Below are 24,396 nucleotides of genomic sequence, written 5' to 3'. Positions count from 1 at the left end.
TATGCCCGGGCAGCGCCGGGCTCTTCAGCTAGTAAAGTAATAAGAATGTATAGTTGTAACCATTAAGCAAGAGAGCCTACAGAGACTTACTGTAAGAACCTTTTAAAGTATTCGCAATAACCAGTTAAAGGACAATTGGGCTACAGGACTATGTGTGGTCAGAACTGTATTTGTAAATAGTTACTCCAAAAAGGCCTTAAAAATAAGCCATCGGCACGGCCGAAAAACAGGCCCATCTACAGAGTGCCCTGTAGCCACGCCCAGGGACAACACACAAAGTGGGTTAAGGCGGTTCTCACCAACCAAACTCCAGGTACAAGCACAAAGACAATTCCTGAATAGCAGCTTAATGACTGGTCACTGCAGTAACTGTGCTATTGTTTTCTTTTTCTTGTCTGGTTTTTGATAATTTTTACAATTTTTAAGACTTTGTAGATTTTTATTACTTGTTGTTGTTAACAATTCTTGTTATGTTTCCTCAGTCCAGGAGTACTGAACTTAACTGGGGGGAATGTGACACCCCAGAGTCTGGTTGTCACAGTTACATTACCTCCCTCTAATGGGTAGAGTCATGCTTGGAGGCAAAAAGGGACCCCCATGCCAGGCAGCATAGATTAAAAAATCACAATTCCTGCTGCAGGTCAGAAAAGGGAGATGCCTTATAAATTCTGGCCAGCAGAGGTGGTTAGTGAGTCAGCTAGAAATCAGCTGAGGGAGTTGTCATGGAAACGAAGCAGCTGTGAGCTGTGAGGAAAAATGATGACAGTTTAAACATGAGGACGGAGGTAAAAAGAGACCTTTCTGGAAGATCCTGTCAGATGAAGACAGGGAGCTAATCTGAAAGGAGCTCGATAGGCAGAGCTGATCTGTGAAGAGGGAAAGGACAAGAACAGAGGCTGAAAGTCTCTAGGGAAGCTAAAATACTGCATATAGCAGACCCCTGAGTGAAGCGCTAATATACAGAAAAGGGAAATCAGAGTCCTAGGCTGACAGGAACTGTACACCCTGATAGCCGAATCTGAAAGTACAGGGGATTGTAAATTCCTGTGCACATTGAACACCTGAGGGCACGTCAGCAGATAAGGAGCCCGGGTCGATGGTGAAAAGGACAGTACCCGTGGAATAGGCTCACGCTGACAGACGTACAGGTTAGTGAAACCATCACGAATAGAGGGTCGCAGCATAGCTATATACAGCGGAGATCCACACACATAGCGCAGAAAGGAAGGTCCTAAATCCCCACCTTGCAAGGTGGATCCCCTGTATGCCTCCAGGCGAGCCAGACTCATTCCATCACCTGTATGTGGTACTCTGGACTACAACCAATTACCAGTAAAAGGTAAAGAAACTGCACATCTCTGTGTCTTTCTCTCATTTCTCTACACCCCAATGTTCACAGCCATTTTTACTATTTATTTAACATCTTTGCCCTGGAACTATAGCCCTACATGTGGAGGGCTACAACATCATAGCTGCACCCAACATCCATCCCAGAGAAGCAACACCGCAGCGCTGGTCACCTCTGACTAGAATACCACAGGTGGCATCACGTATTTCACCATCTACAAACATTATCTTTATTTTTACCACATAAATACCACACAACTTTCCCCTATTTTACTACTGGACGCCTCTGGGCCATGGACAGGGTCACTGCCGCCGTGATACCGTCCCCCATGGAAGTCGACGGGCCCGGTACCGAGTACCCCCGTCCCCGCGGGGCGCTCCAACATAATTAAAACATGTACAATAATCTTAAACATTACAAGTCACTGACTGGTACTGGAGGAGAGAGGATCTTGCCCGTGAGGCCTCATAGTCTACAAGGGATGGGTGAGGATACAGTAGGTGAGGGTAGAACTGGTCGTTCAGCAGTAATGTGGAACGATGGTTACTGTAGGTTGTAGGCTTGTCAAGAGGTGGCTTTTTTTGAAGGTTTCCATGGTATGCAAGAGTCTGAAATGTTGGGGTAGAGAGATCCAGGGTAGAAGGGGATGCATAGAAGAAATCTTGTATGTGATAATGTAGGAACGTGTGCCGACTGGGGGGTGGTCCCTTTTTCGCCGCGAACAGACTGGAGACAGAAATTGATGCACATTCAACAGGTCCTCTTTATTGGCCGTCCTCCCGATGACCACAGCAGCATGACAGCTTCCGTACACACAGGCCCGGGTACCTTTCACTTTCTTCTTGTTCCTAAATTGACATCCCTCGGGGTTCTATAGCTGTGGCTGCTCTAGGCCTACCACCACAGCGCTTTGTCTGTCCGAGTCCGTCTGGTATCCCCGGGCATCCTCTATCCTGCGGCTCTCCTGTCAGGGCCACCCCCCTGACTGTTTCTCTTCCAGTCCCTCCCGGAGTTCTTCCTATCTCAGTCTCTTCCTCCTTCAGTCTTTCCCTCCGCTGAACTCCTCCTCCTGGACTGGCTTCCTTCTGGAACTCTCTCTGCCTTATTATTCCCCTCCCTGGGAATTCCCCTCTCGAGTCCCTGTAACTCTGCCCATCATAACTATGTGGTTTCCTAGCCTTAAGGTGCTGTTAAGCCCTTTTCTCACTGCTGTTTGCTTCTGTCTTGTGACCAAACCTTAGTACTGCACCATCTCCTTTTCCTGCTGTTCTTGGTCTCCCCCTAGTGGTCAAAACCCAGTACTTCACCATCTTTCAGTGTCTCTAGCTGTCTCCCCATAAGTCTATACAAATTCACTTCACGTCCATCTGCTGCATATCTTACATTCACTTTCCTGCTTCAGACAGGTCCATAGGTCAAGCCACTTCCCTATAATAGTGGGAAGAGGAGCTAAGAGGGGAGTAGAGAAGTAGATCTTATGAGGTTCAGAGAATGCGTGCAGGTAAGTACTGGGAGACTTGGTCACAGATTTATGGAGGAAACAGGTTGAGGATGGCTTTGTATGCCATTGTTAGTTTTTTCAACTGGAGTCTCTAGGTAAAGGGGAGCTAGTGAAGGGATTGACCGAGATGACAGACTGGGGAATAGCAGGGGATAGGTGGATTAGTCAGTCAGCAGAGTTTAGGATAGATTAGAGGAGTACGAGGCAGTTAAAAGGGAGACCACAAAGCAGGAGGTTACAGTAGTCGAGGCTGGAGGTCATGAGTGCATGGACTAGGTTTTTTGCAGATTCTTGATTAAGGAATTTACTGATCTGGGAAATATTTATAAGTTGTAGTTGTCAGGACTCAGGAAGTGAAAAGGTCATGGATTTGTGTTTTGCTTTAAAGGAGAGATCAGAGTCCAGGGTTATCTCAAGGCAGCGAACTTGCAGGACGCCCTTATCTACGCCTTGTAAATCACAGGCAGAAAGAGCATGTGCTCCAGTGGATAGAAAAAGTTGCATCAAGTGGCCTCTCTTCCTCTTCCTCCACATTAACATCACACACAGTACAGTCCTCACAGGTGGCACCCCAATAACCTTTGTTTCCCCCCGCGTCACAACTTTACAACTGCCAAACTAATCCAGAGTACAAACAGTATAATTGTGCAGCATGAATGCATGGGAAAGGGCCTGGGACAGGGCTTGGACCAGCATTTCTTGCTTAAACATTGATCAGGTATATGAGTGAGTACGCTGAGAGTCCTGCCAAATTCAGGAAACATACAAGAAGGATACCAAACTTGGAGTCCAAACATTTCCAAAAATTAAGGCAGACACTAGGAAAAGTAGCATCAATTGAAATTTAGTAGAAATTTTATAATGGAGGCAAGGAGTGACTCCACATAGAAGCGGTCACCAACAAGGACACAGGGTGGCAGTCACATGCCAGCTGCAGCCTTCCACATGGTATGTGCCGCATATGGATAAACAGCATATATAGATATAGTAGCCACCAAGTTTTTTTTCTCTACAGAATAGTGAATAAGGCTCATTGTGGTCTAACTACCTCTAAATACTTTATGCGTATTGCCAGCTGCATCCTTCCACGTGAATAGTGAATAAGGCTCATTGTGGTCTAACTTACCTCTAAATGCTTTATGCGTATTTCATTACATTCGAAAGATACAAAAGCTATGTCCAACTTAATACACAAGGATTCCTAGGAAATTGGTAAAAAGACCATTTCTGACAGTATCCATAGGATAATCTGAAAATTCAGGATCAACAAACGGTATAACTACTAATTGTCTCCTGATGAAGGCTCGTGCATGAGCCGAAATGTTGTTTGGAAACTACTTTTTTGAACAAGATACACTATTTAAAATTTTGAAAGCAACACGTTCTCTCTTCACTCTTTTGGAGTGTGTCGGGGTTTGATGTTTTGTATGGTCCACACTATTAACAGAAAGAATTTAGATTCTGAAATGTGGCCTGGTGTCTGGATCACACTATTAGCAGAAAGTATTTAGATTCAGAAATGTAGCCTGGTGTCTGGACCACACTATTAGCAGAAAGGATTTAGGTTCTGACATGTGGACTCCTTACTGGTCCATACTATTAGCACAAACTATTTAGATTGTGAAATGTGGACTCCATACTGCACCACACTATTAGCACAAAATGATTTAGGTTCTCAAATGTGGACTTCTGACTGGACCATACTATTATCATAAATTATTTAAATTCTGAAATGTGGGTTCCTGGCTGCACCACACTACTGTCATTTGACAGTGTAGGAACCCCAGCTGTCTGAACAGTGGTAATGATTTTACCATTGATTAGAAGCAGTGATTGCCACGCTGTCATGCACATGACAGCGTGGCGAACATTGGATGTTTGGCCCCCCATTCAAGTGAATGGGATCTGGGTTTGGGTCCAGGTACTGTTCTGCTACCCTAACCCAAAGTTCTTTTTTAACTGTTCGGATGAACCCACCAGACCCAAACATCCAGTGGTCCACCCATCACTAATTGTGATCTCTCACCCTGCATGTTTCAAGAGAGACAGAAGGAGATGCTGTTTGGTGATGCACAAAACTTAGAGCAGCCCAGACCACAAGAAGATGTTGGTGTGGAACAGTAAATTTTGTATAACGAGGAAGATAATGATGAGACACAGTTGCAGATAAGACAGGTTGTTGTTAAGTCACCAAGTCAGCAGGACCAGGGTGCGGTGGAAGACAAGGTGGTGTATGACAAAGTCCACTACCCAACCTAGGGAAACTGGCATGCCAAGCGAGGCCAACAGTGGAGAGGGGGAGGGATCATCAGCACTGAATTAGGCAGGAAGAGGCAGTGGGGGGACCAGAGTGATAAGGCTGACAACTGTTCCGCAGAGCACCGAGACTCCTGAAATTTTTCTCAAAGAGTTAGGTGTTCCCCAGTCTTGCACTTTTTCAAATAGAATTCTGAGACGAAAAATGATCATTTCCAACCTGTGCCATGCCAAGATCAGTAGGAGCTTGACCAGTAAAAACCTAACCACCACCAGCATGATCAGGCACATGTCATCTAAGCACCCGATTTGGTGAGCCGAAAGAATGGGTTCATGATTAGTGCCAGTGGCTAATACCATTGCCCCATCTGCTGTGCTAAGTGTTTCCCAGTCCCCTGTCCATGACACTGGCGCAGAAGCCTCCAGTCCTTCACCTCTCCTCGCACATTTTGACACACCTTCATCAGGCACTTTGAAACCCTTGTCACAGCACAGCATTCAGCTGTCCTAACCCCAGGCCTTGAAGTGAAAGGGAAAATATCCAGCCTCCCACTCACATGCACATAGTCTAAACAGGAACATTTCTAGGCTGCTTGTTGTGGAAATGCTAGAAGCATGGGGCAATCTTCTTTGCCCAACCAAGGAGGAGAGATGAGGGGGACACACATCAGGTACAGCAGAGTCAGGGGTACACTGTCAAAGGCCTGGGTCAATTTCATGACTCTCTCGGAGACTCACCGAGAGAAACCCAACTTGAAAATATATTAAAATACAACTTTTATTTAATTCAGTAAAAGGTGAAATAAACAATTACCACCACCAAAGTATCATATAGACACTTATAGAAGATACTTAAGGAGGTGCCTATCCTTATGACATACTGAATTTATCCTACCTAGCAGTGGGGGTTGGCACCCTAAATCCTGCGCATTGGCGCCCCAGCTTGTCTTCGGCTAACCCTGCTGGCCCTGTCGGCTCTAATTGGATCAGGGGAAAAAAGGCAAAAGACACTAAGATAGAGATATCAGAGTTTTAAATATATATGTGACACTTATGGATTTATAGAGGTCAGTTGACACAGATGAACTTTCTATTTAAAAGTGTTATTTATCTATTCATCCCTGTATTTTTCAAAACTGACTAAGAACAGGAGTTGGCACCTTAGATGCAATGAGAATTGCGGCCATGCTCATCGGTGACTGTCCCTTCTATCCCTTGTTAGATATAATTTTAATGGAGAGGGTGATAAAGCGGTTAATATCAACAACTATAAGGGTGCAATTCTTGCCCCACAGGGTTTTGTACTAAATGTTGTCACACAGATGAAAAAAAGACCACATATGTGCCAGGAATATAATACACTAGCTGAAGAGCCCAGCGTTGCCCAGGCATAGTAACCTACTATGGTTAGTTATAACAAATTATAATGATTATATCTACAGTATATATATAAAACTGAGTGTAGAGCCCACTCATCATAGCCACATTCACTATAATATCCCACATCATAACGTCAGCCAGAGCTACCGGACAACTACCCCTAATATCCCACATCGTTCCGTCAGCCAGAGCCAACGGACAACTGCCCCTATTATCCCACATCATCCCATCAGCCAGAGCCACTGGACTATTACCACTAATATCCCAGTTCATCCCATCAGAGCCACCAGACTACTACCTCTAATATCCCACATCATCCCATCAGCCAGAGCCACCGGACAACTATCACTAATATCCCACATCATCCCATCAGCCATAGCCACCGGACTACTACCCCTAATATCCCACAACATCCTGTGAGCCAGAGCCACCGGACTACTACCCCTAATATCCCACATCATCCCATCAGCCTGGGGTCACAACCAGAGCGCTGAGTGGAACGGTCCTAACTTCCATTCCGGGGATCCCTTTAAGAGAGGCCTAGCATCAGAACCAGAGCGCTGAGTGCATTTGCCCTGCCTTCCATACCAATGATCCTTTTAATAGAAGCCTGGGGTGAGAATCAGAGTGCTGAGGGATTTACCCTAATTTCCATACCGGAGATCCCTTTAAGAGAGGCCTGGGGTCAGTACCAAAGTGCAGAGTGGATTTGCCCTCACTTGCATACCGGGGATCTCTTTAAGAGGGAAGCTGTGCCTATGGGATGGAGGATGTGTGATGGGTATATGGGCACGGGAGGGGTGATTCATGCTTTGCACCCTCCTTATATTTTCTTTCCGGCTTTGCATTGTGTGCAAAGTTTTTATGAGTGTTGAAGTGCTCCATTTACACTTTCTTGAATTTTTTATGACGCACTCCAGTGGATGGTAATTTTTTGAAGGCTTTGCACTGTGTGCAGAGCTTTCATTAGAGTAGAAGTATCATAACTATGCTTTTGCGGTATTTTTGGAGAAGACTATGATTCATTTTAAAATAATGAATTGGTAACTGAATTATTATCTACTAGATGTGTGCACGATGCTATTGCATTGGGAGGGCAGTAACATCACAATGGGGGCAGCCTTGTGGTCCTGGGGGTGGCAGCCCACCCACTTCCGTGCAGTCACATCCGGCAGGAAAGATGGTGTTTTCTGGCCTGTGCTGGAGATGGTGTGCAGCGCCACCAGAGGGTGGCTGGACCCAATCTCCAGCACAGGCCTCAAGCCACGGTCTTTCCTGCCGGCTGTGACTGCACGGAGGTGGGTGGGCAGGCAGCGGCGGGATCCAGAGCGTTTAGTCAGGCGGTGGGTCCTGGCGGGGGTCCGGTGGCGGCATCCCTCTCATTACTCCCCCCTCATTACACCCTCTCGTTACACCCCTCTCACAGCTGGCAGGAAAGACGGTGTTTTGCGGCCTGTGCTTGAGATGGTGTGCGGCGCCACCAGAGGGTGGCCGCACCCAATCTCCAGCACAGTCCTCAAGCCGTGGTCTTTCGGCTGTGACAGCACGGAGGTGGGTGGGCAGGCAGCGGCGGGATCCGGAGCGTGTAGTTAGGCGGTGGGTCCTGGCGGGGGTCCGGCGGCATCCCTCTCATTACACCCCCTCATTACACACTCTCATTATACCCCCTTCATTACACCCCTCTCGTTATACCCCCTCTTTACACCCCTTTCACAGCCTCATGATCGCAGCAGCGGCCTGGATCCGAGCAACAACTGGGATCCAAGCGGCGGCTGGGAACCAAGCAGCGGCCGAGATCGCAGTGGTGGTCAGGATCGCTGCAGCATTCAGGATTGCAACGGCAGCCTGGATCCGAGCGGCAGCTGGGATCCCAGCGGCGGTTGGGATCGTAGCGGTGGCCAGGATCCAAGCGGCATCTGGGATCCCAGCGGTGGTCGGGATTGCAGCGGTGGCCTGGATCCGAGTGGCATCATTTTGGGGTTGCAAAATGGCGGTCGGTGTACTTCATGTGCAGCGTGGTGGATTGTGGGATTCGGGGACATCCAGAAGGAAGTGGATGACAGACAATTTAAGCCAATTATATATATAGATGAATCTAAAAATGTGGATAAATGTGGAGACATCTGAAAAAGAGGATCCTGAGCAGTAGTTGTGTTTTAAAATCACCAGTTGTAATTTACAAATTTTGTAATATATGTTTAACTTTAAATGTTATTCATAATGTACGTTACAGATAATAATTGACATCCAACTAAAAGATCTATAATAATACACAGAATTAATAGTATTTCTTTTATAGTCAAGCGTGAGTATATATCAGGCATGCACTGCTCTGCCACTGTATAGCTGTGGTTCTATGGTGCTGAGATTCCTTAGTAGCAGACAGCATGTTGTCATTGGCCGAGATATGACTGTGTGATGCAAGCATTGTGCACTTCCTCCTTAGTGTCATAGCATCATGACAGAGGTGCGCTTAAGACTGCTGATAACTACATATCCCTCCTCATTTCTTTATTCACATTATAATAACATCCTGCTTTCTATACACTACCCTTCCCGATGAGGGGCATTGTTGTGGTGAAATGCGTTGAGTGTGCTTCAATACATCCTACCCACATAAGTGCAAGCATATCCAAATGTATATATTATTGATGAATCATGCTTTAACTCGTTGTACAGTGAACTTTGTACCTTTTTATTCGTCGGTACTATATGCTAATGAAGGTACATGGTACATTTTTGAGTTGGTGTTTGATGCTGTGAGATCTGCCAGATAGCTAGATGCTTCTATAATTTCTGAGAGGCATCTATAAAAATAATTCTATTCCTTGGGGTTCCAAAGGTTGTCATATATTGTTTTTGTATTTCCTGTGTCTCTCAGACTTGAAATTCCATGTTAATACTAATTTCATGAATGTTATTATTAGTTCTACATAAAAATGTGATCCCTGGAAGCTACCCTTATATGTATTCCAAAGATCCACTGCTATAAACACTACAAGCTAGCTGTCCTTAAGGAGAAACAGTACCCTAGAATATTGTTGGTTTCCCTTAGCTATGTTCCTGGCATGTTTTCATGTGAGAGCTGGTTGTAACACAGTCTATCTTTTGCAGAAATGGTATGGGTTATAGGAAGCTTCGATTCTGTCCACTTACAGTATCTTATTAGGAGCATGGTTAGTGCTGACAATGGCATCTATGTGGTTAAAAAAAGACAACATTTACTCCATCAACTTTCCTATGCTCGGAATGAGTGTTTTTAATCGGATAAGACTCCGCGCCATGATAGAAGTCGCAGGATGCAGCTGAATGTTGCTTGCCGCACGATTAGTGTTGAGCATTCCGATACTGTAATATCGGGTATCGGCCGATATTCGTGGTATCGGAGTTCCGATACTGAGTTCCAATACTTTTAGAATATCGAATACTGGAATCGGAAGTTCCCATAATGCAATAAGCCAGTTTGATTTTATTCAGCCAATGAGGAATCCTAAGAAGTGTGGGCACATCCTGTTATGCATGTTAGGCATGTTAACTAATGGCATGGCTGTGATTGGCTGCTGAAATGATGTCATGATGCACTATAAAAGCCGCCGCCGCCATTTTGGGTTCACTCTGCTGTGAAATTACTTAGGGACAGGACGCTGCTGTTCTGACTCTGAGGGACAGCTTGAGCTAGCGATTTGCTTTATTGTGCTTTACCCAGGCTACTTTAGCAACCGCTGTGTGAGAAGCTTTCTTTTGCCTTGCAGCGCTGTTCACAGCTGTCTGCGAGGTCTCTGTGTGTGAGTGCAACTCACGCTGTAGTGTGTTCTGCAGCCACCTCCGGTTGTAGTCCGCTCAGCATGTGTCACTGCCTCATACATTGTCCTTTTTTGCATTAGTGCAGCTCATTTTTCCTGATTTCTCCTATTAGTGTGGTTCCATCCGTATCAAGCTAGATTGCTTGAAAACACTATATAGGAGTAGATAGAGGAGCTTTTCTGCAGCCTTGCAGCGCTGTTCACAGCTGTCTGCGAGGTCTCTGTGTGTGAGTGCAGCTCATGCTATAGTGTTTTCTGCAGCCACCTCCGGTTGTAGTCCGCTCAGCGTGCGTCACTGCCTCATACATTGTCCTTTTTTGCTTTAGTGCAGCTCATTTTTCCTGATTTCTCCTATTAGTGTGGTTCCATCCGTATCCAGCTAGATTGCCTGAAAACACTATATAGGAGTAGATAGAGGAACTTTTCTGCAGCCTTGCAGTGCTGTTCACGGCTGTCTGCGAGGTCTCTGTGTGTGAGTGCAGCTCACGCTGTAGTGTGTTCTGCAGCGACCTCTGGTTGTAGTCCGCTCAGCGTGCATCACTACCTCATACATTGTCCTTTTTTGCATTAGTGCAGCTCATTTTTCCAGATTTCTCCTATTAGTGTGGTTCCATCTGTATCCAGCTAGAATATTTGCAAACACTATATAGGAGTAGATAGAGGAGCTTTTCTGCTGACTTGTGCCCTGCAGCCCCAGCCAGATTAGTATTAGCCTATTTTTAGGAGCCTCATCTATTGCATTGTAGGTTACCTTCCTGCATTGTAATAGCTACAAAAAGTTTGTGATACTATCGGTTTTACATCTTTGGGCACATCCAGTGCCTTTTCGTGGAGAAAAAAAAAGTTAATAAAGTTCACCAAACACTCCACTTTACAGTTGTGTAGACCACATTAGCTCATATTAAAGTCTAGTCCACACTTTATAAAATTAGTGATTCTTATACCTGTTAGCAGCTGTTCAGGAATAAGCACACTAAGCCCTTAGTACTTTTCTGCCTATCTTTATCAGTCTACTAAGATGAAGAAGGCAGGGAGTAAGGCATGTGGTCGTGGGCATGGAGTTTCTGCAGGGAGAGGACGTGGGGATTCTGTGCCTGCTACGGGCACCAGTGACTCAGCATAACCCAGTTTTACCAGGGAACAGTCCTTTATGCGCTGCTTTGTAGGAGCTCGCCGTACCCCACTGCTGCGGGGCGAACAAAGTGAAGCTGTTGTCGGATGGATGGCAGCTAACGCATCGACTTCAATTAGTTCCAGATCCTCTCAGGTCCAGAGCACTGAAGAACACCTATCTGTCTCTTCACCACCTGCCAAATTGCCCAGGCAGTCAGAGAGCCCTGGGCAGGAGCCATCTCTACTTCTGTTCTCTGAATCTGTTGGCTTGGAAAGAGGGGGCCAGCCAAGCAGCATTCGAGAATTTGAAGAAGAGGTAGTATGCAGTGATGTGCAACAGCTATGTCTCTAAATCTGAAGAGGCGGGTGGGCCAGTGCCTATGGTCAGCACACCTCAGTACGCATCTGATGATGAGACTCAGGTGCCACTTTCTGGTGCTTACTGTGCTGTCGAGACTACCCTGGAGAAGCATCGTCTGAAGAGGTTAGTGTAGATGATGATGTCCTTGACCCATCATGGCGTGAGGTACAGGAAGGTGGTGGGAGCAGCTCTGAGGAAGAGATTCCCCGAACGGCCAAAAAAGGAGGGAGAGGGAGGGGGCAGACTCGGTTGCCTGTAGCCTCCACTTCGGCACCCATTAGGAGCATGCCTCTTCCAAAACCCAATACGGGCGCTCCCAAAACTTGCAGTTCCTGGTCCTTTTTTGACACAGTTGCAGATGACATTTGCTTTGTCAAATGCAATCTGTGTAATCAGAAAGTGAAAAGAGGGAAAAGTGTCAGCAACCTCAATACCACAAATATGTGGAAAGATGTGCGGACCAAGCACGTGGTGGAGTTACAAAGACACACTGAAGACCTAGGCCAACCTACAGCACCACCTACCACCTCTTCAGCTCGTGTTGTAGCCTCTTCCTCCAGCTCACACACAGCTGGTTTGGCTTCCTCACAGGATCGCCATGGAAGAACCTCTGGCACTGTTGTACAGAGACACAGTGTCATTCCACTCACTGCACCACGTTCCCTGTCATCCTCACACTCCCAGGCCAGTCTACAGCCACTTATTGTATTGATTACGCTTTGATATGAACACTATTGTTCTCACTGTGTGAATTTTGCTCCTTCTTATATATTTTGATATTGGATTATATACACACCATGAGGACTCTGTTTCTGGTCATTACACTGCATTTTAGCAGAACTATATTTTGGCAATATCTGACAGAAAGATACAATTATCTACGGGCTGTTGGTTTTAATGTATGAAAAATCTCGCAAGCTTCTTCTAGAAACTCAAATGATTTTCAAATGATTTTTATCCATATTGTCATCTTCATGTTCATTTTTTACATTAACGTGACATCAATTGACATCCATTTATGATCTGTTTTTATTCATCTACATTCAAAAATGGACAAGATCAAATAGTTTACTAGAAAATAATGGACATATACGAGTAGCCACATTGATGTTCTGTGTGGTATCCCTTTTTTGTGCTCTCATAGTTTTGAATGAGCAATTCTCATCTGAAACTTAGAAGGGAATAGTACATGCTGTGATTTTTTAACACAGACACTTGATCTGTGTCAAAAACTATGAACTGAGCAACTCTACTGAGTGGCATTGGTCAGTATGCTGTCTGGTCTTTACTATCACAGCACCTGTTCATATTAGGGCTCATTCACACAAATGTATTAAATGTCAGTGTAATGTTTGTATGCAAAATTGATAGCATATGGACCAATACAAGTCAATGTGATATTTCACATGAACAGTTTTACAAATGGACCAATAGTCTGAGTGTAAACAAATCATAGCTTGAACCTCTTTGATCTGTGTTCTGGAACAGATTTGCTCATTATAACTCAATGTCTAAATAAAAAATGGATCACATATGGGTTACCATCCATATGTCATATGCTTTTCATAGAAACAATACAATTATACAGATAGGAAACTGTATTTGATTATTAATTACTAAGTTTTTCTTGTAAAAAATGGATGCCATGCAGATGTACAAAGTGGACATACGGATTGCCTACTGTGGTAAAAAATGGTCACACGGATGGCATGCAGATTGCATACAGAAGACAATACAGATGAAAAAAAACATTTTTTTCTGGGTGAAAAAAGAACAATTTTGCATACACTCTTGTGAAACCATCCTTATACTGTACACTCATCTGATCAAGCACTAAGGGAATGAGTATCGTAGCTCGCATCGTTCATGTATATGTAAGGAGAAAGACCGGGCTGCGGACACCTCTATTGCGCCGGGTCCGGAACTGTTGAGGCTGCGTCCCAGGTTGTCCAGGGGAAGGAATAGGAGACCGGACAGACCTAGTGATTCGGAAGCAGGGGGCGCGGCACCGCAGCATATTGTAGTCGGCTTCACACGGGCATGCCATTGAGGCCGTGGGCTCCGTTAAGCTGAGTGCTGTGCGTAGGCACAGGAATGGGGGCTGTGTTCAGGACTGTTCTTCGTGGCCCTCTTTGCCTGAAAGCACGCTGAAGATCATCCTTGTTAATAGACTGCACGCAATTCCTTGGACTTTGACTACACAAGTATATGGACTAATTTGCTCAATGGGTAAAAATCGGAGACCGTCTGTTGCCGCCAGAAGATATACCATGAACTGTGAATAAGCTCCTTGAGGGGTGTAGTTTCCAAAATGGGGTCATTTGTGAGGAGTTTCGACTGTTTAGGCACATCAGAGGCTCTGCAAATGCAACATGATGCCCGCAGAACATTCCATCAAAGTCTGCATTCCAAAATGGACCTCTTTCCTTCCGAGCTCTCCCATTCGCCCAAACAGTGGTCCCCCCACATATGGGGTATGGGCGTACTCAGGACAAATTGCACAATAACTTTTGTGGTCCAATTTCTCCTGTTACCCTTAGACCCTTAGGAAAATAAAAATAGCGGGCTAAAAAATAATTTTTGAGGAAAAAAAGCAATTCTTTATTTTTACTGCTCTGCGTTATAAACTTCTGTGAAGCACTTGGGGGTTCAAAGTGCTCACGACACATCTTGATAAGTTCCTTAAGGGGTCTAGTTTCCAAAATGTGGGTTTTTTTTCACTGTTTAGGCACATCAGGGGCTCTGCAAACACAACATGGCGTCCAATCTCAATTCCAGCCAGTTCTGCATTGAAAAAGTCAAACGGTGCTCCTTCCCTTCTGAGCTCTGCAGTGTGCCCAAACAGTGGTTTACCCCCACATATGGGGTATGGGCGTACTGAGGACAAGTTGCGCAACAACTTTGGGGGTATAATTTCTCCTGTTACCCTTGTAAAAATAAAAATTTGGGGGTGAACAGATCATTTTTGTGGAAAAAAATGATTTTTTATTTTCGCGGCTCTACGTTATAAACGTCTGTGAAGCACTTGGATGTTTAAAGTGCTCACCACAAATCTAGATAAGTTCCTTAAGAGGTCTAGTTTCCAAAATGGGGTCACTTGTTGGGGATTTCCACTGTTTAGGCACATCAGGGGCTCTCCGAACGCAACATGGCATCCGATCACAATTCCAGCCAATTCTGCGTTGAAAAAGTCAAATGGCGCTCCTTCCCTTGCGAGCTCTGCCGTGCACCCAAAAAGTGGTTTACCCCCACATATGGGGTATCGGGGTATTCATGAGAAATTGCACAACACATTTTCTGGTTCATTTTCTCTTTTAACACTTGTGAAAATAAAAAAAATTGGTTCTGAATTCAATTTTTGGAAAAAAAAAGTTAAATGTTAATTTTTTCCTTCCACATTGCTTTAGTTCTTTCCTTCCACATTGCTTTAGTTCGTGTGAAGCACGTAAAGGGTTAATAAACTTCTTGAATGTGGTTTTGAGCACCTTGAGGGGTCTAGTTTTTAGAATGGTGTCACTTTTGGGTATTTTCTGTCATATGCATTCCTCAAAATGACTTTAAATATGATGTGGTCCCTAAAAAAAATGGTTTTGTAAATTTTGTTGTAAAAATGAGAAATCGCTGGTCAACTTTTACCCCTTATAACTTCCTAACAAAAAAAATATTTTTCCAAATTTGTGCTGATGTAAAGTAGACATGTGGGAATGTTATTTAGTAAGAAGTTTGTGTGACATATCTCTCTGATTTAAGGGCATAAAAATTTATAGTTTAAAAATTGCAAAATTTTAAACAAAATTGCCATATTTCTGTTTTTTTCATAAATAAACACAAGTCATATTGAGGAAATTTTACCACTAACATGAAGTACAATATGTCACGAAAAAAATCAATCTAAGAATCAGCTTGATCCGTTAATGCGTTCCAGAGTTATAACCTCATAAAGTGACAGTGGTCAGAATTGTAAAAATTGGCCTGGTCATTAAGCTGCAAAATGGCTCTGTCATTAGGTGTTAAAGGAGTTTTCCAGTTCAGGGATATTCTTCTACAGGCACTGTTTCATGCCAAATCTAAGAGCGTTAGCACACATACTGTTTAGATTCAGCTCTGCTTGCAGGTTCTGTTGTCACTTGATCGTTAATGTACGATTTTCATTCTTGTGGTCATATGTCAACTAAGTTCTGCCTCTCTCAATGTGTCAACATCAGTATTTAGCGTAGCTAGTCTGCATTTGACCACAAGTATGCAAATCGCTTGTAAGCAAAAAGGTGATGACTGACTGAACAGGCAAGCAGAGCTGAATCCTAGCATTGTGTATCTTTTGACAATACCTTAAGACACAGAGACTGAGCAAAATTAGCTCTGGTTCAAAAAACCCCTTTAATGATATTGTATTGGGTTTGGATAGATGAAAGGTGAGCCTTGAGAATCAAGTCCTCTGGTGGTGCAAATGTTCTCCAGTCTGACACTGCTAACATGGCAGTCCTTAAATGAATTATCAACAAGATTAGGATAAAAATACAAAATATAGTTGTCCCCCAACTTGTAGCATCATAATATAGGGAACTTGAGGCTCTAACCACTATAAGTACTACGCAAATATTTTGAACAAATATATAAATGCAATATTTCATTATTTTTATTTTTAAATACATTTTCAACAATTTATTCAAGCATTTATTTAGCCTGACAAAATGGGATAATGTGCATAGAATGCTAAAAACAACAAATTAAATATCATGTATTTTAGAGACGAACATAAAATGTGGAAAAGTGATGTGATCTAAATCCACTGTGTTAATAGTGGAGTTATGTGGGACATTAAAAAGCATGGTTAGAATGGCTCTATTTCTGAAAGAAAGTAGGCACATCTTCTATCCTTACACAACCCCTTTAATCAGTAGTAAATGGAGTATCCATTTATGCAATCTAAGTCTAATCACAGTGATTTTTTATGATAAAACAATTTACAAAAAGGAAACATAAGATGAAAGACTCACCAGTACAGTTGGAAATGATAACTGCATGTGCCTTGCTCTTTGACCATATAGTTCTTATCACAATGAAATAAATTACACTGTTGAAAGATAATGTGAAAATATAAAAATGAAAGCATTCAAAGCTGTACAATAACATTGCTTTAACATTTTGGAGCAAACTTTGGTAATATAAAACTTTGACTAAATAGTCTGTTCTGACACAGATTTCCGATCTCTATGAAATTCATTTTGTATACACTTTTTATGTGCAACAAAATTCTGAAATCCCAAAGATTCACATGTTAATAACCTACTAGAGTATATATCAGCTTAAAATAATGAATGTCAGCTCCTAGGTTAATCCCTCCCATCTCAATGTATTCTGCAGGTAAACTAGCAATACTCTTGTGAACAATTATTCAGATAACAGTCACTTGGAAAATCCTCAGCTGTCACTTCCTGACAGGTTTGCAACATACATTTCCATGATTGGGGTCATTATAATTGCAAACCATTGTCTGGGATAAAAAGAATTATTCTATTCTTCAAACTGTGCACAGATAAGCAGGAGACATATAACTTACACAGGATTTCAGCCAAAACATGTACTGCATATTATTGACTATCATGATTTTATAATGACTCACAACACATCATCTTGATAACGGAGGAAGGTTACTTAGTTTAAAAAGATTACGAGACCATCATACAAGACATTAATGAGTAGTTGTCAATTTAGGTGTTGAATTATATTTTTTGCAGTGATATCCAAGTGCTGTGTTATTTGAGAAATGGAACCCTTTGCTAGATCTACGATTACTTTTCTATTCAGTTGTTGCTGCCATTTTTCCAATGATTATCTTATTGATTGTTAATAGAGTTGAGCGAAACGGGTCGGTCAAATTAAACAATAGCCGACTTTAGCCAAAGTCAGGTTTCGCCGATCAAAACCTGACCATAGCGTGAGGTCGGCCATGAGGTCGCCGATCAGAGCGCCAAAGTCACGTTTCAAATAATGCTTCCAGTGCCTTTTCTCAGCCAATGAAGGTGGACACACACTGTGGGCAACGCGATGACATGGGCAGCGGCCACCACCATCTTAGAGAAGGGCATTGAAGTAATTGGCCGGCTTTGTGTGGCATCAAAGTGGGTATAAAAGGCTGTGACCGCCGACCGCCATCTTACTTCTGCCGATCTTAGAATAGGGAGAGGTGCTGCTGCTGATTCTGAACAGGGAGAACGTTAGGCAGGGAAGAAGAAAAAAAGAACTGCTTCTGCTGATAGCGATTTTCACTGTACAGTTAGTGTGCAGTGAAAGGGGAGGATTTTTGTTGTGTGTAGCAGCGCTGGTGGTGATTAGGCTGCCTTTTAAGGCTACCTGCTAGCTGCATTGCTGTGTGCACACTGATGTTCAAACTGCTTTTTTCAAAGCACTCCTACATTTATTCTGTTTTTCTGCACAGTTACCGAGTGTTCATTTTTTCACACACCATATAGCGGTGTACGCTCCTCACACACTACCGTGTACCACCTAGTATCACGGACAAACAGAAGCTATCTGGGTGTGACTCTGGAAGAAAAAGCCGAGGAGTTATTCAGTTTTTCCAGACCTACACCTTAGAGTGCTGTCCGCTTTTCAAACAGTTTCGTATATCTGCTGTTTGATCACGGTCAAAACTAGAGAGAGACAGCATGTGTCAGTCCCTATACAAATAGATGGAGATTGACAATTTTCCATACAGACACCGTATAGCGGTGTACACTCCTCACACACTACCGTGTACCGCCTTGTATCACGGACAAGTAGAAGCTATCTGGGTGAGACTCTGGAAGAAAAAGCCAAGGAGTTTTTCCATTTTTCCAGACCTACACCTTAAGAGTGCTGTCCGCTTTTCAAACAGTTTCGAATATCTGCTGTTTGATCACGGTCAAAACTAGACAGAGACAGCATGTGTCAGTCCCTATACAAATAGACGGAGATTGACAATTTTACATACAGACACCGTATAGCGGTGTACACTCCTCACACACTACCGTGTACCGCCTTGTATCATGGACAAATAGAAGCTATCTGTGTGTGACTCTGGAAAAAAAAGCCAAGGAGTTTTTCCATTTTTCCAGACCTACACCTTAGAGTGCTGTCCGCCTTTCAAAAAGTTTCGTATATCTGCTGTTTGATCACGGTCAAAACTAGACAGAGACAGCGTGTGTCAGTCCCTATACAAATAGACGGAGATTGACCATTTTCCATACAGACACCGTATAGGAGTGTACGCTCCTCACACACTACCGTGTACCAGCTGGTATCACGGACAAGTAGACGCTATCAGGGTGTGACTCAGGAAGAAAAAGCCGAGGAGTTTTTCAGTTTTTCCAGACCTACACCTTAGAGTGCTGTCCTCTTTTCAAAAAGTTTTGCATATCTGCTGTTTGATCACGGTCATAACTAGACAGAGACAGCATGTGTCAGTCCATATACAAATAGACGGAGATTGACAATTTTCCATACAGACACCATATAGAGCTGTCCGATTCTCAAACAGTATTGCATATCTGCCGTTTGCATTACAGTCATATCTATACAGAGTCAGCGTGTGTGTGTGACACTCCGTAAATACATATACGGAGATTGTTAGTTACGCAAAAAACGTATACAGCTGTACACTTTTGATACAGTTCTGTATATCTTCTTGTTGGACTACAGTCCAATACATTGTGGTGTAGTAACCACTGTGTCTGCTAGGGGGCGCTGTGTGGATGTCCCAGGAGAGTGGATGAATGGCAGAATACTGAATGATGGTTATGTATCTCAAGGTGGGTGGCCTTGAAATGGAGACATATGTGTGTTGATAAGCAGTGATAATGCTGAGGTGCTGGTTCAATGTGTCAGGGACTAGTTACCTACAAACCCACCCAGGGGGGTGTTTAAAAATGCTAGTAAAGTATGTATGAGTGGTTCAAGGACCTGTGATGAGGTCATAGCCATGTGACCCAGTGGGGGTGGCTACGGACCATATAAGGTGGCCAGGGTAGGTCACTTGAGGTAAATGCAGGGACCTGGTTGGTCCATTTTGGAAGGCCCTGTCTGGGAGAGATAGGGGTTGTCTTCCTGACAGCAAGGAATGCTGTGTTGAATGGCTGCACGTGCCTGATGATTCCCTGGAGGGAATGGACGTCTGCAGCATGATGAAGGAACTATGAGGAAACCCTGACGTCGGTGAGATAACTGAGGCTGAAGAGCCTGTGTGTGCATTACCTGTGTGACCACAGGGATTACAGAGCTGAACTCTGTCATGGACACTATGCTGATGTTATGAAGTTTATGTTGCTGCTATGGGTTTATGATGCTAAATAAACCGCATGGACTATGATTGTTTATGGAAAACGCGTGCCGGACCTGGTTTTGTGGCTGCAAAGCGAGTGTCCTCTACTTGAATAACAGAGCTACCTTACAGCATACTGTGAGAGCGTCTGTGACTAACAAAATATACAGTATACGTGTAGATTTAATTTTTTTAATACACCTTACACAGCTGGACACTCCTCATACAGTACCATCTCTCTGCTGGTATTTTTGGTACATTTTCCCAAACATGAGGAAGTATGGTGGAAGAGTCCGCGGACGTGGGCAGGGAGGCGCAGCCGGTACTGATAGTGGTGGTGCATTGGCTGGTTCTGGCAAAAGCACAATAGCAGCTTAGGCAGGAGGTGTTGAGGCTGCATCATCGTCTGGCCCAAGATGGCCTGTAAGGTTGCCTTTTCTTGGAGTAGGAAAACCGCTTGTAAAGCCGGAGCATGAGGAACAGGTTTTGGCGTACATTGCCGAAAAAGCCACCAGCTCTATTGCCTCCTCTTCTGAATGTTTCGAAACCTGCAAGCACGGAGTCGTCAGTGCAGGGTTCTGGACAGGAAAAACACCTTTCCTTGTGTCCTTCACCCCCACCAAAAGTTAAGGATGCGGCAGCCCACACTTTAGGTTACTCTATGGAGCTCTTTTCACGTACCATGCCTGGGTTATCCAGTCAAATCCAGAATTCCCCAGTCCAAGATGAATCTGACATGGAGTGCACTGATGCACAGCCACTGCTAGAAGATTCTGATGGTATATCGACCCAGAGCACTACATTGCCCTTGCAGCCTATTGAGCCAGAATCTGACCCTGATGAAACTCAGGTGCCCCTTCCCGCATACTATACCACCTTACACGGTGACACAGAGGAAGGTAAAGAGGAAGGTGCAGATGACTTTGAAGAGGAGCTGATGGATGACCCAGTTCTTGACCCGGATTGGCATCCATTGGGGGAGGAGGGTGGCGCTGGCAATAGTTCAAATAAGGAGAAGGATCCGCAGCAGGCATTGACATCACAGCAGCGGTTATCTGCCAGGCCTGTAGCTGTCCAAAAACATAGAACAAAAACTAAAGGAGTTGCAGGACAGCTTGGCCAGACGGTCAACTTAGCACAGCGTGCAAGGCCAGAAAATGTATACCATAGTAGGAAGAGTGCAGTGTGGCACTTCTTTGTCCAAAATCCTACTTATGAGGCAAAGGTTACCTGTAAGAAGTGCGGAAGGACCTTTAGCCAAGGTAAACAACTAAGAAATTTGAATACCAGTTGCATGCTTAGACATTTAATCAACATGCACTTGCAAGCGTGGACGGACTACAAAACCTCAGGTAGCACATGTGCACTTGCTCCGACTGAAGGTAGCCAGCAACGCTCCATCACTTCGCCCACTGAAAGACCACCGCCACCGTTAAGCACACCACCAGTACTAAATGTGAAGGTGTCGTCGCAAGGCCAAAGCACTCAGGGAATCACAATGGTTTTGCAACACAACACTGAATCTAGGCCATCACCACCAATATCATCACCAACCCCCTCTCACTCCGTCCGGTCCACCGCTACTTCCCCCATATGCAGCTCTCCCATCCAGCTCACCCTACCAGACATTCTGAGTAGGACAAGAAAGTACTCATCCTCTCATCTGCGTACACTTTGTTTGAACGCCTACATTGCCAAACTAACCTCATTAGAGATGATGCCCTACCGTTTGGTTGAAAGCAAAGCTTTCCACGACCTCATGGCCTACGCTGTCTCACACTATGACTTACCCAGTTGGCACTTCTTTTCTCAAAAAGCCATCCCTGCCCTCCACCAGTATGTGAAAGACCGCATTGTCCATGCACTAAAACAGTCAGTGAGTGGAAAGGTGCACCTCACAACAGATGCATGGACCAGTAGGCATGGACAGGGCCATTATGTGTCTATCACTGCGCACTGGGCTAATGTGTTGGATGCAGGCTCCACTGGGGACAGCGGCGGTGGAACACTGCTGCCTAGCCCACGGTATAGGAAACAGTTGGCTGTAGGCAATCAATCCTCCTCTATCAGCGAGAGCTCGTCCACAGAGCGCAGTCGCATGAGCACTCCATCCGCAGCTGCCAGTGTTGCACACGAGGTGTCCCACTATCGAACAGCTAGTGTTAAGTGTCAGCAGGCTGTGTTAAAGATGATGTCTTTGGGCGACAACAGACACACCGCGGAGGTACTGGCCAACTACTTGCAGCGACAAACTGAATCATTGCTGGACAGTCTACATCTTGAGGCAGGCAAGGTAGTCAGTGATAACGGCCGTAATTTTGTGGCAGCCATAGCTCGTGCAAAACTCACACACATACCTTGCCTGGCTCACACTTTGAACATGGAGGTGCAGTGCTTCCTTAATAATTATCCGGAGTTAACATCCCTGCTCCATAAGGTGCGAAGACTGTGCTCACACACCCGTCGCTCAAACGTCCACTCCACTCGTATGCAGAAGCTGCAGCGATTGCTCCACCTCCCCAAGCATCGCCTAATCATAGACGTTGCAACAAGGTGGAACTCCACCCTGCACATGGTTGAGAGGCTGTGCGAACAGAGGCAGGCTGTAATGCATTTGTGGGAGGATACACGGGCAGGCAGTTTGAGGGAAGACATGGAATTGTCGGGTGTTCAGTGGTCAAAGCTGAAAGACCTCTGTAAAGTCCTTCAGTGTTTTGAGGAATGCACACGGCTGATAAGCACAGACAACGCCATCATAAGCATGAGCATCCCACTTATGCGTCTGCTCATGCAAAGTTTGACGCACATTAAGGATCAGGCGTTTGCAGCGGAGGAGGAGGAGGAGGAGGGAAGCCTTGATGACAGTCAGTCATTGTCTGGTCAGGGAACTGTCCTGGACGAGGTGGAGGAAGAAGAAGAAGAGGAAGAGGAGGGGGAGGATGAGTGGGATGATTATTTTGGGCAGGAGCATGCTTCTCAGGGGGCAAGAGAAAATGTTGGCGTTCCAAGGTAAGGTACAGTGTTTGTGCGTGACTGTAGGGATGTGGATTTGCCAGAAAGTGCTCCTCCACCCACCACTGGCAGTGCATCATTGACACCTGGAACATTGGCCCACATGTGCGATTATGCCTTGCGGATCCTAAAACGTGACCCCCGCTTTGCCAAAATGATGAGGGATGACAACTTCTGGCTGGCCAGCATCCTCGATCCACACTACAAAGGCAAATTACACAACATCATGCCACAGGAGAACCTAGAGATAATATTGGCTAACAAACAAGCAACTCTGGTAAACCGTTTGTTTGAAGCTTTCCCAGCACACAGCAGCGGTGCTGGTTCTCCCACGAGCTGTAGTGGGCACAATGGAAGAGGTGTTCGTGTTGCACACAGCGGAAGTGGCGTTGGAGACAGGGGTTTAATGACCATGTTGTGGAATGATTTCTCAAGTACCGCTAACATGACAGCTAATACTGCATCGATTAAAAGTGACAGGAGACAGCAGTTGTCAACTATTGTTACAAACTACTTCTCCTCCCAAATCGATGTTCTCCCTCACAGGTCATTCCCCTTTGACCATTGGGCCTCTAAACTGGATGCCTGGCCTGAATTGGCACAATATGCCTTACAGGAACTCGCTTGCCCTGCTGCTAGTGTGCTATCTGAAAGAGTCTTCAGTGCTGCTGGATCAATCCTGACAGAAAAAGGACCCGTCTGTCGACCCAAAATGTTGATGATCTAACCTTCATTGAAATGAACCATGCATGGGTTTCAAAGGATTTTGTCCCACCTTCCCCTGATGACACATAGGTTGCCAGAAAACTGTCTCGCTTTTGTCCTCCTCTTCCTCGGACTTGACCAATTCCGCCCTTTGCAGCAGCTGAATGTCCAGCCAACACATCAACATATGCCATTTTTTAAACCTCCCTAAGTGGGCTGCCCACCCCCCCAATGTCTGGGGTCCACAGCTGGCGGACCCGGGCAAGTGTCATTGCTCTGAACAGTTGGATGGGTCCACAGATGGCTGATGGCACTGGCACAGGGCCCCTCATAGTACAAAACAGTTTCTCTGACGGTGGGGGGCCCACTCGCCGTCAGACACACCAGCGTACTATGAGGGGCCCTGTGCCAGTACCGTCGACCATGAGTGTGCCTCCCCTGCTTGGTCATGGCCACAGCACTTGCAAGTTGCAATACTTACCTCTCCCTGCTCCACCGCTGTGTAGTCTGGGCAGTTAAATCCTTCACAGGGACGGCCACTAGAAATTTGGTTTATTGATTGATGATGGGTAAGATGTAGCTATGGCCTTTCCTGCTGGCCTCTACCTTCAGATGATC

At 44.9% G+C, this 24,396-nt stretch overlaps 1 protein-coding gene across 2 annotated transcripts in view; it reads right to left on the bottom strand.

The window, feature by feature from the left end:
* Nucleotides 1-24,396, bottom strand: part of NPSR1 (neuropeptide S receptor 1) — an 814,072-nt gene that overhangs the window by 265,108 nt on the left and 524,568 nt on the right. For both annotated transcript variants that reach the window (XM_073549960.1, XM_073549961.1), the window contains exon 6: nt 16,760-16,836. In XM_073549960.1, coding sequence (XP_073406061.1) covers nt 16,760-16,836 — 77 coding nt within the window. The remainder of the gene's footprint in view (nt 1-16,759; nt 16,837-24,396) is intronic.

The sequence above is a fragment of the Dendrobates tinctorius genome, unplaced genomic scaffold (genome assembly GCF_039654945.1).
Source record: "Dendrobates tinctorius isolate UK_male_01 unplaced genomic scaffold, ASM3965494v1 ptg000162l, whole genome shotgun sequence".
NCBI lineage: Eukaryota > Metazoa > Chordata > Amphibia > Anura > Dendrobatidae > Dendrobates > Dendrobates tinctorius.
Note: the sequence above shows the minus strand (reverse complement) of the source record. Positions and strands in the feature narration are given on the sequence as shown.